Below are 20,147 nucleotides of genomic sequence, written 5' to 3'. Positions count from 1 at the left end.
GCTTATACAATCTACAGCCAAAATTAGTGCTACTTTAAAAATAAAAAAATGATAAGACATACACATTCAATGGGCCATAGCTGTTGCCCTCAGAGGTCATGACCTTGTGCCCTATAAGTCGTACCTGTGGCACCGCCATGCTGGGCATGGTGACGTCACTGACATTGATCAGCGGTTCAGGGTCGTCATCGTCATCATCCACCTGCTCGGGCTCATCCTCGTCTGGGATGACCACCACCGGCCTCGCATGCTTGGCCAGGGAAGCCGCATGCAGGAAATTAGGAGGGGACTGGGGATGAACACACAAATAAATAAGACAGGACTATAAACACAGATGAATCCACAATCTAGGAAGTGTGGTTGAGTCCCAATACAGTATCTTTCCCCTACTATGTCAGTCTATGCTCTTACTTCTGGCAGCTTGGGGATCTGGATGAGTCTCTTGAAGTACATCATGTCTCTGGCTTTGTTGAAGAAGGTCTTGAGGCTGTAAGGCAAATATTTCAATCACTGATCTGAATGATGCCACTATAATCTACAAGAACATAACATTTTCTAAACTGTGTTGTATTATTGTATCCCTAAAATAGAGGGGGATGTGTATAGGACAGAATTAAATGAAACAAATAGAACCAAGTTTCACTTACTTAGCTAGCAAATGCAGCTAGATAGTTTAGCCTACTCAGAGGGATGCCATGTTACCTAGCTGGACTATCCAACAACACTGGAACTCTCCAAGTCAAGGTAAGCTTTTGAATTGACAAATTTATTGCCACTGGGGCCCGCCAGTGTTAGTGCTAAACTACTTACTGACTGTACACTAACGTTACTGATTGATTGTAGCGGGTTTACTAACGTGTTAGTTATATTATCTATGTTGACTATGACATTACTTTAGCAAATATGGTGACAATGATGTAGGCTGTGTAGCGGTTATAATATGGCTTGGCTTGGAAAAGAATGTGAACTGTGTTTACGTGTGATCAGGGGCGTATTCATTCCACCGATTCTATTGAAAAAAAAATCTTAAAACGGAAGCAAATGGAACGAAACAGGGATAAACACACCTGAATTTGTCCAGTAGAAATTCTTGTTTATAACTGTTGGACAAATGACTACACCCTAGATCAGCTAGATGCAGGCATGAGTGTTCAAGGTGGTATTGAATGTGTCACTATTCATAGGCTAGGTTGTAGCAACCTCATGATGGGTACAGGGAAAATGTGAGTATCACGTAGTAGCCTAAACCTATTGATGTTACATTGAACTGGGTGAATGGAATATGAATGACAGTCATCCAATATGCTGTAATAGAAATAAGGCCATGCTCATAAGCAGCACCGACCACCACTGATGCCAAGGTATCCACTAACACATCAAGCTCCCTCTCTACTTTCTTTCTGGGGTGACTGTTGTGCAGGTCAGTATTATTACTATGTCACTGGTACACTAACTGAAATGCTCAGATTCAGCCCCTTCTCACTTTCACAGATGTGTGTCTGACTGTGACGACATGATGATGACACATTACAATGGGTGGAAGCTGGGTGGTAGGCACCAGGATATTTGCAGTGGCTCAGGGTAACAGGCCAGGGGGAGGGAAAGGCAGGATTGTGCTGCAGCTTCCCTGTTATACTGAGGCTCCCTTCCTCCCTCACTTTCCTACTCCCTCATTTACTAGCAGCCTGAGCTCCTGGGTGACTTACCTGTGGAACTGGTCATGGAAACGATCACGATGTCCTTGCAGGGTGTCTGCTGGGAGACCTGAAATCCAGGACATGCAATAGACAAAGTCACAAGAAATACTTTGAAACAAGTTGAGTCTAATCATGTTAGCAAAGCATAGTTTAGAGCAATTAGACACATGGAACTACTATTAATAATACTTTGCATGATATCACAACATGCAAAGAATCACATTTGTGATCTCCAGTTATTTTCCTTTCATTGATTAAACTACCAACAGGAAATTAAAAATTAACATCTTATGCTTCACGGCGTCATGGCTGAACGACAACATCAACAACATACAGCTGGCTGGTTATACGATGTACCGGCAAGATAGAACAGCGGCATCTGGTTAGACAAGGGGTGGCAGTCTATGTATTTTTGTAAACAACAGCTGGTGCACGATATCTAAGGAAGTCTCAAGCTATTGCTCGCCTGAGGTAGAGTATCTCATGATAAGCTGTAGACCACACTACCTACCGAGAGAGTTTATCATCTGTATTCTGTATTCTTTGTAGCTGTTTACATACCACCACAGTCAGAGGCTGGCACTAAGACAGCATTGAATGAGCTGTATTCCACCATAAGCAAACAAGAAAACACTCACCCAGAGGCGGCACTCCTAGGAGCCGGGGACTTTAATGCAGGGAAACTTAAATCAGTTTTACCAAATTTCTATCAGCATGTTAAATGTGCAACCAGAGGAAAAATAAGCCTGGACAACCTATACTCCACACACAGACGCAGACAAAGCTCTCCCTCGCCCTCCATTTGGCAAATCTGACCACAATTATATTCTCCTGATTCCTGTTTACAAGCAAAAATTAAAGCAGGAAGCACCAGTGACTAGATCAATAAAAAAAAGTGGTCAGAGAAAGCAGATGCTAAGCTACAGGACTGTTATGCTAGCACAGACTGGAATATGTTCCGGGATTCCTCCGATGGCATTGAAGAGTACACCACATCAGTCATTGGCTTCATCAATAAGTGCATCGATGATGTCGTCCCCATAGTGACTGTACGTACATACCCCAACCAGAAGCCATGGATTACAGGCAGCATCCGCACTGAGCTAAAGGCTAGAGCCGCCGCTGTCAAGGAGCGGGACTCTAACCCGGAAGCTTATAAGAATTCCCGCTATGCCCTCCGACAAACCATCAAACAGGCAAAGCATCAATACAGTACTAAGATCGAATCGTACAACACCGGCTCTGATGCTCGTTGGATGTGGCAGGGCTTGCAAACTATTACAGACTACAAAGGCAAGCACAGCCGAGAGCTGACCAGTGATACGAGCCTACCAGACAAGCTAAACTACATGCTCTCTTCGAGGCAAATAACACTGAAACATGCATGAGAGCACCAGCTGTTCCGGAAAAATGTGATCACGCTTTTCGCAGCCGATGTGAGTAAGACCTTTAAACAGGTCAACATTCACAAGGACGCAGGGCCAGACGAATTACCAGGATGTGTACTGTGAGCATGTGCTGACCAACTGGCAAGTGTCTTCACTGACATTTTCAACCACTCCCTGTCTGAGTCTGTAATAACAACATGTTCTAAGCAGACCACCATAGTCCCTGTGCCCAAGAACGCTAAGATAACTTGCCTAAAGACTACCAACCCGTGGCACTCGTCTGTAGCCATGAAGTGCTTTGAAAGGCTGGTCATGGCTCACATCACCACCAACATCCCAGAAACCCACTCCAATTTGCATACCGCCCCAACAGATCCACAGATGATGCAATCTCTATTGCACTCCACACTGCCCTTTCCCACCTGAACAAAAGGAACACCTATGTGAGAATGCTATTCATTGACTACAGCTCAACATTCAACACCATAGTGCCCTCAAAGCTCATCAATAAGCTAAGGTTCCTGGGACTAAACACCTCCCTCTGCAACTGGATCCTGCACTTCCTGATGGGCCACCCCCAGGTGGTAAGGGTAGGTAACAACAAATCCGCCACACTGATCCTCAACACAGGTGCCCCTCAGGGGTGCGTGCACAGTACCCTCCTGTACTCCCTGTTCACTCATGACTGCACGGCCAAGCACGACTCCAACACCATCATCAAGTTTGCAGATGACAACAGTGGTAGGCCTGATCACCGACAACGACGAAACAGCCTATAGGGAGGTCAGAGACCTGGCCGTGTGGTGCCAGGACAATAACCCCTCTCTCAACGTGATCAAGACAAAAGGAGATGATTGTGGACTACAGGAAAAAGAGAACCGAGCACGCCCCCATTCTCATCGACAGGGCTGCAGTGAAGCAGGTTGAGAGCTTCAAGTTCCTTGGTGTCCACATCACCAACAAACTAACATGGTCTAAGCACACCAAGACAGTCGTGAAGAGGGCACGACAAAACCTATTCCCCCTCAGGAGACTGAAACGATTTGTCATGGGTCCTCAGATCCTCAAAAGGTTCTACAGCTGCACCATCGAGATTATCCTGACTGGTTGCAACACTGCCTGGTATGGCAACTGCTCAGCATCCGACCGCAAGGCACTACAGAGGGTAGTGTGAACGACCCAGGACATCACTGGGGCCAAGCTTCCTGCCATCCAGGACCTTTATACCAGGCGGTGTCAGAGGAAGGCCCTAAAAATTGTCAAAGACTCCAGCCATAGACTGTTCTCTGCTACCGCACAGCAAGCAGTACCAGAAAGTCTAGGTCCAAGAGGCTTCTAAACAGCTTCTACCCCCAAGCCATAAGACTCCTGAGCATCTAGTCAAATGCCTACCCAGACTATTTGCAGTGCCCCCCCCCCACACCTGTTGTATTCGGCGCATGCGACTAATACAATTTGATGTTACAGTACATGTTGAAAAATATGTCATGCAGTTGAGATTAAGATGCCAACGTACAAGCGTGCAGCTTGAAGAGCAGCTTGACGGTGAAGTGGTAGAGGTGACTGCAGTCCTGAATGACCTGGATGAGGGGGGACAGGCGACACTGGCCTGACGTCAGCGTAGAGATGGCAATGGACGTGTTGAGCTGCCGGATCACTGCAGATCACACGCCAATGTATAACACATAACAAACACCACAATAAACAAACAATCTTAAAAATGGGGAGGATTTGGTATCGCTGGCTTGCTTGGGTGAAACACCTTTCACTGTCACTAGTTCAGAAATACAGCACTTGGACAATGGCTCACACATTTATGAATCATCCACTCTGTGGGTGGAAAACAGTTATCAGCAGATCTAGCAGTAGGGTGGGTAGATGTGTGAAAGCACAAGGCGGTTAGGAGCTCCCATGTTTCCTGAGTACAAGATGCCCAGTTAGTCACGGAGGCAGGCAGGGTTGTTTACAGTTGTAGGGTTTGTTTATAGTTGTTCAGGATCACAGGCTGTGACAACATCCTGCAGGGCAGGGAGGTGCATGATGCAATTACAGCCAATCAGAAGAAAAACAATGAATGTCCTCTAATAGCAAACATGTATAACCTATTTATAGGGTTTTGGTGAAATGACAAGAGGTACCTAATCATACTAAACAAACAAAGTGGTTTAGAAATGCATTTCCCTTAACTTTTGGAGAGATTAACTCACTCCCTCAACAGCAGAACAAGTGTGTGCTCACAAGTCTCTATTTAACTCGCCACTATCCTGTCCCTATTCCATTTCAGGCACACAAACAGTTAATGGAAACAGACCACAGCCCTGTACCTCAGGTTACCCATCTTTTGAGAGGTGGAGGTAGGTAGGTAGGGGCGAAGCGGAGGATTCTCACCTGTCTCGGCTAGCCTCAGCTCTGTATCCAGGTAATCAAACACTTCCACAGTGAGCTGGAACCTGCAGGAGTGAAGTCGATACCCCCCTTAGTAACACAAGGCTAATGGCTTCCTTAAGAAAAGAGCAGCAGGTTCTCTCCCTTGTCTCCACAGTTCTCCATCTCTACTTAAAATGGCGACAAAATGGTATGTTGGCTTCCTTTGAATCAGAAAGAATGTTAAGTTTATATTTAATATCAATAATTTACTTCACTTGAGCTATGTCAATTAAATGTATACACATTTGTTTGATGTCCCTGTATGATATTCTGATAACTCCTTAACAGGAGAGGGAGTGCACCGTCAGAGTGCCAGGGATGTGTGGAGACTGGAGAGGGAGGAGTAGAGAACACACTCACACATTATTGATGTCTGTTCCTGCAACGCGCTCCAGAACCTCATCTGTTACCTCTAGGTTGGCTCGGATTTCAGAATGCTGCACAGAAGACAAAAGGATTGCAAAAATGATCCAACTTGTACATAATTTCTCAAGGATGGTAAAACATTAGAAATATCTAATGATCTCACATGTAAATCATTTCAAATGGCATACATTGTTTAATTAGGTGGCATTTTGTGAAAGCACTTGTGGCAATGCATACAGTGGAAAGATTAGCCAATGTCTCCTTATGGTAAAGCATGCAGTCCCCCAAAATTGTAGAGCAGGGGTGTCAACTCATTCTGGCCGCGGGCCTTATTTCGGTCTTCACCGAGGGCTGAAGGGCCGCACATAAAACGGATAATATTTCCTCGCTGTCAAAATGTACAGAAAACAGTTCTCTACCCATTGCTTTTGGAATTATCGATGCTACCTGACTGTCTAGCTTTCATTTTGATTACTTTTAGCAAATCGGACAGAGTGAAGAGACAATAAAGGTCCATTATCATCTATAGATAGTTTTGATTTGGTTTTAGTAATTTCAATGTGGATTGAGATTGTTGTTTCCCGGAATTTTTTATATAAATGTTTTTAATACGCAAACCACCCGTGGGCTGGATTGAATGGGCTCGGATCCGGCCCGCGAGCCTAGAGTTTGACACGTGCTATAGAGCAGGGGTATTTAACTATTACTCAACGAGGACAGGAGCCTGCTGGTTTTCTGTTCTACCTGATAAGTCATTGCACCCACCTGGTGTCCCAGTTCTAAATCAGTCCCTGATTTGAGGGAACAATGAAAAAACACAGTGGAACTGGCTTTGAGGTCCAGAGTTCAGTTTGAGGGCTAAAGAGGGTAGGCTTACCTTCACGTGGAACTCCATCTTTGTGCAGAGGAGCTTAGCGTACAGAGCCACCAGCTGGCCATATCTGTCATGAAGGTTGCCCTGGAAACAAGAGTGAGCGAGCAACAAGCACTAAGCTGTGCTTTATTTCAACACAGCAAGAAAAATCTTCCATTCTAGTCTTTCCTCTCTAATCTGCAGCAGACAGATTAACTCTGCCTGCACAGGAAGCACAATTACGGTATGAGGGGGAAGATGTTTGAAAAGAGGATTTCAAAACATGTCCTGCATTTTTGCCTAAACTAAATCATTAAAAGCAAGGGATTTTCCCCATTTCAAGCCATCTGACATTAAATTTGTTCGCCCAAAACGTATTCAACCTATTCAAGCACCCCCCAACAAAAACACAGCACAATCTCCAGACTCACCCATAGTTGCCCTGTTTCAACTATGTTACTGTGATGTCTCATGCAGTCCTGAAGGCTCTGGAGGGCAAAAAGGGGATAGATAAGGTCAATTCAATAATAGTATTGAAACAGTCACTCAATAATGTTCAATTATACAATTAACATTTCACCATTAAGCTAATTTGACTGGACTAATTACGGCCTGAGGTCCGCATAAAAACCTCCATGCTTGGGTCTCCCGAGTGGCACAGCGGTCTAAGGCACCGCATTGCAGTGCTAGAGGCGTTACTACACAGCCGGGTTCATTCCCATTCTGTGCCACAACCCAATAGGACGGTGCACAATTGGCCCAGTATCGTCCGGGTTAGGGGAGGGTTTGGCCGGTGGGGCTTTACTTGGCTCATCGCACTCTAGCGAGTCCTTTTGGCGGGCCAGGTACCTGCAGGCTGACCCCAGTCACCAGTTGAATGGTGTATCCTCTGACACATTGGTGCGGCTGGCTTCTGGGTTAAGCTAGCGGGTGTTAAGGAGCGAGGTTTAACAGGTTATGTTTCGGAGGACGCATTACTCCACCTTGGCCTCTCCCGAGCCCGTTAGGGAGTTGCAGCGATGAGTGAGTTTGTGAGCTCTGCTCAAAGAAATATTGCATGTTTTTTTTTTATATACTATAGGCTACCAATTATGCAATATTTTCATCTAAGGTCTGTCTCCAATTTTCTACCTAAAACCTGCACATGTATTTTCCTTTTGTCTCTCCATTTTTCTTTAATATTTATATATAAATATATATTAAAAAAACAGAACCGCAGTTGTACTAGAGTGTATAGAGCAGAGAGCAGATCTTACATTATGGTGGCCATCCCGCAGCACTTTGTGCACCACGTGGCAGAACTTCCAGCTGAGGATGGAGTTGCTGGACAAAGGGAGGCCCAAGGCATAGGACCAGAAGGTAAAGGCTCCCTTCTCTCTGTGGGTCCCCAGAATGATCCCTGTAGGGCCGTCAAGGAAAAGCCAAGATGCAAAACACAAAGCCAAAATAATACCTCTCGTTCCCTCACATATTCTTTCATTTTCTTTTGCTCATGTACGATGATAAAAATCACAGTATTTTCAATCTAAGGAGATTAAAATAAGCAATGTTTCCATCAATGCCTGCAACAGTAAAATATACTAGGTGGCTGTATAGCCTACATGATGGCAAATGTCAACTCTAAAAAGCAATTACCTTCTACAGTACATTAATTCAACAACACAAGTGGTTAAAAACAGCCCCGTTGGAAGACAGTGGGTTATCAGGCGTACTAAGTTTGGAGCAAATAATAGTAAAAGGTTCGCTGTTTCCAGTTTGGGGTTATATTGAAGGATACGGCGTGCATGTTTCTCTTTCACAGGCGCCTCATTGGAGTTGATGGCTTTGCTGATGCTGCTGAGCTGGAGGAGAGAGTAGCGAGAGAACAGGTTCAGGTCATAAATCACTATGGCTACCGAACTACCACTCAGTGACATAAAACAAAAACATTTTAATGGGAGCTAGATTCAACTTGAGCACAAGACAATCCAAAATGTGAAATTTGGAATTAATAAAAAAAGAGCGCCATTTCTATAAACAAAATCAAATGTCAAAACACTTGAATAATGAACTAGCACCTTATACAAATAAAAGCCATACTGATCATCCCTTTACTTGGTTTTATTTTAGGGCCACACCACCATGCCAATCTTTATGTCCCATGTTTGTGTACAGTATATTAATGTACAGTATAGTCAGAGTGATAGGTTGTGTTCACTAGATGTGTGATCAGCAAGTCTCCACACACCCATACTATCAGGTGGAGTGGTAGCAGTTGACAAGGCAACCCTTGTTTCAACAGCACAGAGGGAGGGAGTAGTCTTTTAAACACAACAAAGGCTACTGATAAGCCATTATGTGTTTTGAAATACAAGGCCAGAGAGGAGTTGTACTGGAGATGCTGAGAATACAGCAGATTGCATTGTGACAGAATCAGAAAAATGATTGTGTATGTTTACATGCAGAGGCTCATGTAATAAGGGTTCAATAACCCCTCTGTTTTTCCTTCATTAGGCTACTGTGAGTAAAGAAGACTGAACAAGCCCATTGGCTTCTGTTCCATTTACTTTGGTGTGTCCATTCTTTTTAAAACACATGACACATGCTTACAGCACTCCAAACGTAATTGCCGGATCCCTGCATTAGAGGGATTACAATACCTGTCAAAATGAGCATTCCTATCAGTTGAAACCCTACATGCTACCAAAACACTACATGCATCAGGGCATCCTCTCTACATGTTTTGTTGTCCATAATGACAATGGAGGAAAGAGACATGTCGTCACCAGCAACACAGCGCAAGCGTCCTGTCCCTCAGGCAACTAGGCTAACAGGTAGAACAAGTCCAAGTGAATGGAGGGAGGAAGGGAGAGAAGCAGATCGTCAGAGCTAGGTCTCAACACTTTCCTGAACGTGGTTGTGTACACTATCAGTGACGGGCCAAGCCTATGTAAAGGCATAGTTAGTAACGCTAGAGGATAAGGGAACACTCTGAATCCAAAACATGACAAGCATATTGTGACCTCTGATACAAATAAGTGTCTTTTTAGCCAGTCTTGTCATAGTAACCCTCAGTCTAACTTGTCCTTACATAAGATCTGCATTGAATCAACAGTTCTGAACAGTCTGAGGACAAGCTATATTTTGACTGACCCATACAGACCCACTGAAGACTAGCGCTACCGATTGTAATTAATAAATGAGGGAAATAAGTGTAAAATATCACATTTGTCTAGCCGACTAGTTCAGATAAACCTGTCACATATCTCCAGACACGACGGAGGGTTGGAGCAAGCGCACCAAACAATGGACTACCGTTGCATTCCTCACAACACAAGAACACGGAAGCATTGGCCAATAGCTCCTCATTCTGAGTTCACCACCCACTTTCTCCCTGTGGCCCAGGATTGGCAGACACATATTATACATGTGTAGAACGCAGCAGGTGAAAAGGACAAGATGATGATGGAGGAAGTCAAAAGCTCTGGAGCCCCTGTTCACTCACAGCCTGCTGTTCCATTTCAGTTCAACTAATTACATAACTGACTAATCCAGCTGGCAGTAACATGCATGAGCTGTTATGGTTAATTTATACAGATTATCTGGTACTATCCCAGCCTCTCTCTCGCCCTACTTCCCCCTCAATAACCCACAGAAAGAGACAATGGTATGCTACATTGAGCAGGGGCAAATGTACATCTGTATGTTCAGTAGTAGTCAAAAGTTTGGACATCCCTACTCATTCAAGGGTTTTTATTTATTTAGACTATTTTCTACATTGTAGAACAATCGTGAAGACATCAACACTATGAATTAACACATATGGAATCATGTAGTAACCAAAAAAAGTGTTAAACAAATCTAAATAGATTTTAGATTTTTCAAAGAAGCCAACCTTTTCCTTGATGACAGCTTTGCACACTTGGCATTTTCTCAACCAGCTTCACCTGAAATGTTTTTCCAACAGTCTTGAAGGAGTTCCCAAATATGCTGAGCACTTGTTGGCTGCTTTTCCTTCTCTGCGGTCCAACTCATCCGAAACCATCTCAATTGGGTTGAGGTCAGGTCATCTGATGCAGCACTCCATCACTCTCCTTCTTGGTCAAATAGTCCTTACACAGCCTGGAGGTGTGTTTTGGGTCATTGTCCTGTTGAAAAACAAATGATAGTCCCACTAAGAGAAAACCAGATGGGATGGCGTATTGCTGCAGAATGCTGTGGTAGCCATGCTGTTTAAGTGTACCTTGAATTTGAAAATAAATCACTGACAGTGTCACTATCAAAGCACCCCCACACCTCCTCCATGCTTCACGGTGGGAACCACACATGCAGAGATCATCCGTTCACCTACCCTGCGTCTCACAAAGACACGGCGGCTGGAACCAAAAATCTCAAATTTGGACTCATCAGACCAAAGGACAGATTTCCACCAGTCTAATGTCCATTGCTCGTGTTTCTTGGCCCAAGCAAGTCTCTTCTTCTTATTTGTGTCTTTTAGTAGTGGTTTCTTTGCAGCAATTCGACCATGAAGGCCTGATTCACGAGAACAGTTGAGATGTGTCTGAAGCATTTTATTTGGGCTGCAATTTCTGAGGCAATGAACGTAGCCTCTGCGGCAGAGGCAACTCTGGGTCTTCCTTTTCTGTGGTGGTCCACATGAGAGCCAGTTTCATCACAGCGCTGGATGGTTTTTGCGACCGCACTTGAAGAAACTTTCAAAGTTCTTGAAATGTTCCGGATTGACTGACCTTCATGTCTTAAAGTAATGATGGACTGTCGTTTCTCTTTGCTTATGTCAGCTGTTCTTGCCATAATATGGACTTGGTCTTTTACCAAATAGGGCTATCTTCTGTATACCCCCTTACCTTGTCACAACACAACTGATTGTCTCAAACGCATTAAGAAAGAAAGAAATTCCACAAATTAACAAGGCACACCTGTTAATTGAAATGCATTCCAGGTGACTACCTCATGAAGCTGGTTGAGATAATGCCAACAGTGTACAAAGCTATCAACAAGGCAAAGGATGGCTACTTTGAAGAATCTCAAATATAATGAATATTTTGATTTGTTTAACACTTTTTTGGTTACTACATGATTCCATATGTGTTATTTCATAGTTTTGATGTCTTCACGATTGTTCTACAATGTAGAAAAAAGTAAAAAAAGAAAACCCCTTGAATGAGTACGTGTGTCCAAACGTTTGACTGGTACTGCACACACACACAGTCACTCAATCGCAAAAGAATCCCACAAACACAGGCTCATACAGACCAACACACATTTTTACTTCACCCTCTGGCTGTATATACACAGTGATATAAAGTCACTCACTCTGGTATTTACATGACATTTCTTCCTAGAATACACACATACATCTTATCGTAAACACAGGGAGGGAGGAATTACAATCCTCACATTTATCGGATATCCGAGGCAGGCCTGGCAAAATTGGCCAGCAATCCCACAAATGCATAAAGACTTCATTTAGTTAGTGAAACTCTGTAGCCACCACAACCTACCCTCTACCAAAACACGCAGTCACTAAACAAAGCACAGAGGGCCTACTGTGCGCTTAAGGGGACCACTCAGAGCGAGGGAAGAGTTTTGAAAAAAAAAAAAGAGAAAGGTGTCCTGGTTAATGAAGAACCCTTCTTGTGAGGCTACTGCTAGTGCTAGCCCCCTTGGCTTAAGGGGCCAGAGCAAGTGGTGGGTTGGATTAGGGATGGACAAGGTTATTTGAATATCCGAACAGACGTTAGTATTCGATTAATTGGGAGAGTATACTTAGCTTTGTCTAAAATGAAATGATCTGTGACATTGCTACATAGCCTACAAGGATAGACCATTACACTCAACATTTTTATAAAACAGTTTTATGAGTTATGAGTGCGCCCCATCAAAAAGATGCACCGGTTGCCTACACACGTTTCACACGTGTAGCTTGTTATTGTCGTCAATCAAAGTCGTGCTACAGTCAGAGGTTCCATGTGTAGCAAGTGAAGTGCAGTGGTGGAAAAAGTACCCAACAGTCATACTTAAAGATACCTTAATAGAAAATCACTCAAGTAAAAGTGAGTCACCCAGTAAAATAGTACTTGAGTAAAAGTCTAAAAGTATTTGGTTTTAAATATACTTAAGTAACAAAAGTAAATGTAATTTCTAAAATATGCTTAAGTATCAAAAGTATAAAATCATTACACATTCCTTATATTAAGCAAACCAGATGGCACCATTCTTGTTTTTATATTTACGAATATAACTACATGACAACACTCATAATTTACAAACAAAACATGTGTTTAGTGAGTCCGCCAGGTCAGAGGCAGTAGGGATGTTCTCTTGAAGTGTGAGAATGACAATTTTCCTGTCCTGCTAAGCAATCGAAATGTAAGTACTTTTGGGTGTCAAAGAAAATGTATGGAGTGAAAAGTACATTATTTTCTTTAGGAATGTAGTGGAGTACAAAAAAAAATAGTCAAGTCCAGATACCCCCAAAAAATTCTTAAGTACTTCACACCACTGGTGAAGTGGGAGATTTCTAATCAATGCCAAATGGAATTAAAATTACAGAATTGGCTAACTGTGCAGGAGTAGGCTACAATGATCAACCATGAATGGAGTCGTTTTAGACATTGGACAGGGAAGCGCAGCAAAATAGCCTCAATTAGCCTTGCTACTTTAGCTAGCTAGCTTCTTTACAATGATTTGATGCAGTCAAGACAGGTACTACCAGATGGTGTGATAGCTAACGTATGGCAGCAACAAATTTGTTTAACTAGAGCGAGTCATTTTGGCTACTTTCTTCCTCCCTCCATGCCAGACTGTCACATCGCCCCCTGCTCCTTTCGCCCCTCCCCCACCCTCCTGCTGAAACAAAATGAAGTTGAACTAATTGTTTTATATATTTCGACTATCTGGATATCCAAAACAATATCATGATAACTTGAATACTGAAATAATTTCAAAATGCCCATCCCTAGGTTAGAGGGGTGCTTGACAATGAGGGATTTGTGGGAGTAGGAAGGCCTGTCAGCTGGGGTAGAAGATTGGGTTTGATGGGGGCCACATTCTGGCACACAGCGCCTGGCACAGAGGCCTCAACAGACGGCCATAGGGCAGCATTGCTGCAGGGAGGCTCCATAATACATTCAAACTGACTGTCACTCAGAGGAGAGAACGAGACGGGGGGGGGTAAGGGAGTGTGTGGGAGAAAGGAAGCAAGAGGGAAGTGGGATCGTTGTTACACTAACCTGATCAGAGACTGCATACAGTGCATAGTCCAGCGAAGTGTGAGCAATACAATTTACAGAACTGCTTGAAGTCTAGAACTGAAGGTTGGCAATGTTACAAACCAACAAAAGACCTACCCCGTCTCCCACTGGCACAATCCCTCAATTTACTCCCTCATTCATACAAAGAAACAAAAACCATTAAACAGTGGTGTAAAGTACTTAAAGTACAATTCCATCCCAAAACAATGTTCTGGTATTTGTTTCATTAGTCCATTGTTGACATAGTCCCAAAATGTTTTCCTTGTCAGCAATCAAGTTTAAGATATGTAACTTTCAAAATACAGAAATCTTCCCCTTATGACGCAAAATAATTACTACTTTTTCTTTTGATACTAAAGTATATTTTAGCAATTACACTTACTTCCGATACTTAAGTATATTTAAAAACAAATACTTTTAGACTTTTGCTCAAGTAGTATTTTACTGGGTGACTTTCACTTGAGTAATTTTCTATTAAAAAAGGTATCTTTACTTTTACTCAAGTATGACTTTTTCCACCACTGCCATTGAAACTTTCAAACAGCAATGCTTTAAGGTCAGGAAGGTGTACATTCATCTGGTTGGCCACAGGAGAAACCAGGCTTAACTATGATCTAAGTGGACCACAGACAGTCTGACGCTATTTAGCTGTTCGACAGATACAACATTGAACCTGGACCGAAAACATAAGTCTTAATCCCCCAATTGAGGGAGAGGTAGTTGTAGGGAGAGAGCGGGAGTGATGAGCCCAGCCTAATCCCTGAACTCATGCCACACACAGTGCTCATCCCTCCCATCCCTGTTTGCTCCTTTCTTACCTTGTCATCTTCTCCCTTCTTGCCTTTTAACAGTGTGTCTATGTGCTTGGACATCACTGCCAGGAAGACTATAGCTGGCAGAGACACAGCAGCAACACGTCTAGTGTACTCCACACTGGGCAGTCAGTCAGGTGCCCTGCAGTGACTAGCTATTGCAGTTCTTTATCAGCTTAATTCAACAGACTGTTGCTGCCGCTCTGGTTGTCAAGGTCAGACACATACCCAAGCACCGCACAGCTGCCACTATTAATGCTGTTAAACTAGTGTAAACACACTGCTAATGAGGCTGAACGCATTGTCTGGTTATGTTAGCATTAACTAGTCTTGCACTAATTCACTGGGAGTGGTGAGAAGAAGAGTAAGACAGTAAGGTGCTGATGATAGCAAGAGGCCAACTCAGTCACCAACAAATTGCAGTTCAAATGCATCAAGGAATACATTGAATTTCTCCTTTATCCAACACTACATTGTTTGGAGGCAAACAGGAAACTGGATAGAGTAATTTGGGGTGTTTGGATAAGTCGTTATATCAAACCACTGATTTTGAAAAACAGACTTCTCTGTAATCACTTGGAAAGATTATCAACATAAAAAAAGTGAAATTTCAACAAGTTTCAATTATCATTCTCACAACATCAAATACTAGCTGTTTTCATCGAACACCCTTTTAATGGCTATTCTGGAAACCGACTGGAAATGTCCCCATTGTGTTAAATTTCTCCTTGTCTCCTGCTTTGCCTCCCAGGCAGCACAACAATAGCTGGCTCAGTGACTTACAGTGTTGATACAGACAGAAACCTGAGCCGCAACTGGACTAGCCCTTCCTGCCTTTGATGAAACGACTTTGTCCTCGCCCCTGGTGCTTCTTCTCCTTAGCCTGACATCCTACACGGATATCTAGGTGACAAAATTGAAGATTTCGACAGTGGACACAAGGACTTGCCATTGTTCCAAACCCTCCTACAATAGTTGGATATTAAGGGGAGTGTTCTGTGCTGTAGAGACACTTCCTCTCTCAGACAACAAGCCTGTGAGATTGAGAGGTGGTTTGGGTTAGGTCTTGCACACACCCACTCAAGGGAGGCAGAAGTCTAATACTGCTCTGTCATCCTCAGACAGTACTACAGTCATTCCAGTCGCCTCTTTATCATCTCCAAAGTAGTCACATCAACCCTGCGTGTCAGCACTATGACCATGCTAGCTGATGTTTGTGCACTCACTCTATGCTGTGCCTCCCAAACTGGATGACGTCAGCTGTAAATAATAACAACCCTCACCATGGTTCCCCTGGTTTCCTAATTTTCCTGTAGATGCTTGGTTTCCATGGACACCCCAGGGAACTGTACACTGGCAACAAGGAGTCACACTCCACACCACTTGGTGAGTGTGTGAACAACAGGTGCTTTGTGGGACATCTGACCTTGGTAGGGAGGTCAACACAGATAAAACGAGGGGGAGGGGGAAAAAACAGAGAGGAATGGGGTGCAACATTACACCTACAGTAGACACCAGAATCAGCAGAACTCTACAGGTCAATGGCAAGAACTAGATCCATCATGTAATGCAGTATTGAAAGAATAGCAAGTATAGCAGTGCCTTCTTATATCTTTCCAGTTACGTACCTTTGATGACTGGGATAGAGCTACACTATTGTGCTGTACATTAGGCTAGACTTGTTAACAGTCAAAGTGGCATACAGAAACCAAATTTGGGAGGGGGGGACAGTAAGCCAAGCGCACAGACTTCGGGCAGCTTTATATGGATGGTAAAGTACTGCAGCACAGCGACTCTGCAGCACCCTCTATGGAAAGACAATATGGTGGAGCTGCCTGTCCTTGGAATCGAGTTGAGTACCTGGACATTGTAGCATGTTACATAACGGTCTCTACATTTGCACTGTCATATCAGGAGTTGAATATCACAAGCTGACAGTTAACTGAGACAGGTCAAGTAGACCATAGATTGGGAAGGAAAAACAGGGCTCCCTCAGGACAGCAGTACAAAGGGCCTGACTAATGGCTGGACATAATGCCAGTCACTGTTTGGGTGTAACATCTGTCAGGTTCTCATGTCTATGGCAGCACTGACTAGCGCATGTGCCAAGGGAATGTGACTGCGCCTCTGATATGATCTGATGTACTTATCTTTGCCGGATTTAAACATCCAGTTTACAATGCAGTCAAAGGGACCACACAATCTCTCTCCCACTCCTTCCTCCATCCAGCCAGCCAAAGGAATTGGTTTCCTCTTTCTCATTGATTCAGTTTAGTATCATCACTGCCTAACTGTCTGGCTGACCTTGTGTGAATATAATAGGCTCTGTATTTTTGCATCAATCGAAGGCACAAGATGGCAGAGAATTATCTTGCCTCATGCCAGGGTCACACTGTGTTGACAGTTTGCTTTCTGCTGGTTGTCCAGTCATTTCCGATGGAGGAGACCAGCAGGTTACAATGTTATTTCAACTTCGGTTCTGCATTTGCCATTTGTTGATCCATCCACAGGAAGTTCATTTCAAAGCTACTTCGTACTATTTCAATACACTAAGAGCAAGGAAGTCAGGACATGGTAGCCAAACAAAGACCTTCTAGTTGAACATGATAGGCTTTATATTAAGACCTAGGACTTCACTGAGAGGCAGACACTCATCTTAAGGATTCAATGTATTGCCAATTAGCTCCCCGGTAGTAAGTAAATGACACTGAAGCCAGAAAAATAAAATCAAGGTAAAAATACTAATTATTTTCTAAAATGTTTCAACAAAAAAGGTCTACCACTGATGATGTCATAAACATGACCTATAGCTCCCAGACTGTGAAGGAGTGTCCTTTTCTAAGAAATTCTTTGGAAATAGATGATTGTTCATTGTTGGATGATGGTAATGGTGATGCTACAGTTAAAAGTTCTGGACAGTAAGACATCTCTATCCAAAAATACATACATGGCTGATCAATGTAAAGTTATTAGGCCTAAATCTCAAGGGAGGGCATTCATTCTCCGGTTTTCAATCAAATATTTATCACAGACAACCACGGACAAACAGCTGATTCAATGGCATACAGGACTTTCCATTAGCCTCTAAATTAAAATCGTCAACCTATTTACTGTGAGTAATGTTTCGACCATCCGGGACCATACCCTGATGAAGACAGCTTGCCTGTCGAAACGTTGGAAAATTAAATATTTTTGCATCTGAGCTCCTAGAGTGTGCGGCTCTCCTTTATTTTTAAGTTTCTACTCCGCTAGCCAGCACCTCGCCTAAATAGGTGTGCGTTTCTTTTTATTCTAGATTCGACCATCCGGGGTCCCATAGGCCTATCAAATTTGGAACTCAGGTGATGGGCCAGGTGCGGATTTTGCATCAAAACGTTTTCAATAAGAGCAACATTACAGTTCATAACTTTCTTATTTTCGTGTGCGCAAATAACAAATACGTTCGATAAATTAAAGGCCTCACATGCTATTTGAAACACTGCTTTTTATCACAAGCCGCAAAACAAACAGCTATGAACCGCAAATTCTACCACCACCACCACCCGGATATTCATATTTACCTGCTGCTTATCAAAATGTTCCCTCTCAGCACCTAAATTCGTTTCGGTCCTTTTTGTTTTCACCCTTGAAGGCACCTGTCGTATGGAATTCATCCTCACGTCTTGGCACCCGGCGAAATTCTTACGGGATCTTCGAAGATATTGAATGCTTGTAACAAATACCCGCTATTGAGGAAAATTGTCTATTATAAAGCAGTCAAAGTAAGACATTCCTTGTCGTTTTTGGTAGAAGCAACGCGCGAACAACCGGTTCGGCGTCCACGAGTGGCATTTGTAGGCAGCGAACTCAATGGCGAGATCACAGCCAGAGGAGGAAACCGCGAAATGAATGCTGTTTGCTGTACGTGGAGCCTCGTCTACGGAAGGATATAACAGTAGTTCGCACATAGCAACGCGGGGGGAGCCCATGCGTCAGGGAAGCTGTTGACGTCACTCATGCAGTACTGAAAGGACAGGATTATTTTCTACCCCACCTGAAACGTTGTTATAAGGCTATATATAGCGCTTTTGTTATGGTATAGCATGCTACCTACCGTTCAGAACAAGCAATTTCCCATATAGAAAATATTTGTAAATAGTTTAATGCATTATTTGTTGCATGCTTGTTAAGATCATATTTTATTATGATAATAAAGAAAACAATCTGGATGAGGTGAAATTGATGTATTTTCTCCACCACTACAGTGCAAACCATTATCCATCTGATTTTGTGCTTTTGCCTGTATTATGATTGTGGTTACTAAGAAAGGGACTACAGGCTAGATAATGGCGCATATGGCCTAATAAAATGCTTTTTGGCCTTACAAGGTGCAATGGGCTAATTGAGGTGCATGGAACAGAGCAATGTATGCTTGCCATGTAGCCAACAACTCTCTTCAGGCACAGCCACATCAATGCAAAAGCCAATTCTACCCATCTAACACAGCTACATACATTTACTTAATTTGCTTATCATAGCCTACCCTTATGGGCCTGTCCTGTGAGTACACAGCAGCATATCTGGTTAGGCCACCTCTCACGCCATTGTTTTGGAAACAGCCTGTCTGCTCTTTTCATTGTGGGATGACATTTAACAGCACCCTCATCACTGCAAGCGGGGAATGACCAGCAACTACTATACCCAAGAAGCTAACTTAGATCAAGTCAGCATAAAAGTTAAAGTGAAAAGTGTCAATATGCAGATTTTGTCCTACTTGTGTCAAACTTGAGTACCACAACACTTAAGCTAAGAATGCTATTTTCTGTGTGTAAATAAAAGGGGAGGCACTTGTAAAATCATTGCCTGCTTTTAGGTCGACAGGATTAAAACAGTGAATGGATGTATCAGAAAACGAATCTTAGTTTAAACCCAGGGAGAAGCTGAGGTAAAGGATTACAATAGGACAGTGCACTCAATGACACCCAAGAAAATTAATATAGAATATGATTAACAGTAGGCCTAAATGCAGCTCTACAGTTCACCAGGTAATTTAAAGAAGGAAGAAAAAAACGATATAATAGAAAACAACACCCATCAAATGTAGATGGGGGGAAAAAACAGCTTTTTTTTTTTTATTAAGAGGCTTACAAAGACTACAAGATCAGTTTGATCAAGAAAGCCAAACACCAGAGAATTTACTGTCACTCTTTGTAGTGGGGGATATATTGTAATAACAGAGGAAACAGAAGGAAATTAAAGTGATTTGATGGACACCATAGGAGAAGCTAGTACAATGTTGAATATGAACCATTCTAGAAAAATATAAAAGTGTCATCTTGTATACTATGATTGTGACAAAAGGATAATTTCCT

The 20,147-nt window shown here is 43.0% G+C and overlaps 1 protein-coding gene across 1 annotated transcript in view; it reads right to left on the bottom strand.

The window, feature by feature from the left end:
* Positions 1-18,694, bottom strand: part of hip1rb (huntingtin interacting protein 1 related b) — a 32,005-nt gene extending 13,311 nt beyond the window's left edge. The window contains exons 1-11 of the mRNA XM_039013051.1: positions 18,357-18,694; positions 8,509-8,572; positions 7,988-8,130; positions 7,163-7,219; positions 6,756-6,836; positions 5,873-5,949; positions 5,474-5,535; positions 4,602-4,742; positions 1,707-1,764; positions 412-487; positions 125-289 (exon numbers count right to left, since the gene is read on the bottom strand). Of these exons, the coding sequence (XP_038868979.1) occupies positions 125-289; positions 412-487; positions 1,707-1,764; positions 4,602-4,742; positions 5,474-5,535; positions 5,873-5,949; positions 6,756-6,836; positions 7,163-7,219; positions 7,988-8,130; positions 8,509-8,572; positions 18,357-18,449 (1,017 nt within the window). The 5' untranslated portion in view covers positions 18,450-18,694. The remainder of the gene's footprint in view (positions 1-124; positions 290-411; positions 488-1,706; positions 1,765-4,601; positions 4,743-5,473; positions 5,536-5,872; positions 5,950-6,755; positions 6,837-7,162; positions 7,220-7,987; positions 8,131-8,508; positions 8,573-18,356) is intronic.
* Positions 18,695-20,147: the final 1,453 nt, after the last annotated feature.

The sequence above is a fragment of the Salvelinus namaycush genome, chromosome 18 (assembly GCF_016432855.1).
Source record: "Salvelinus namaycush isolate Seneca chromosome 18, SaNama_1.0, whole genome shotgun sequence".
Taxonomy (NCBI): domain Eukaryota; kingdom Metazoa; phylum Chordata; class Actinopteri; order Salmoniformes; family Salmonidae; genus Salvelinus; species Salvelinus namaycush.
This window is presented reverse-complemented; position numbering and strand designations above follow the sequence as displayed.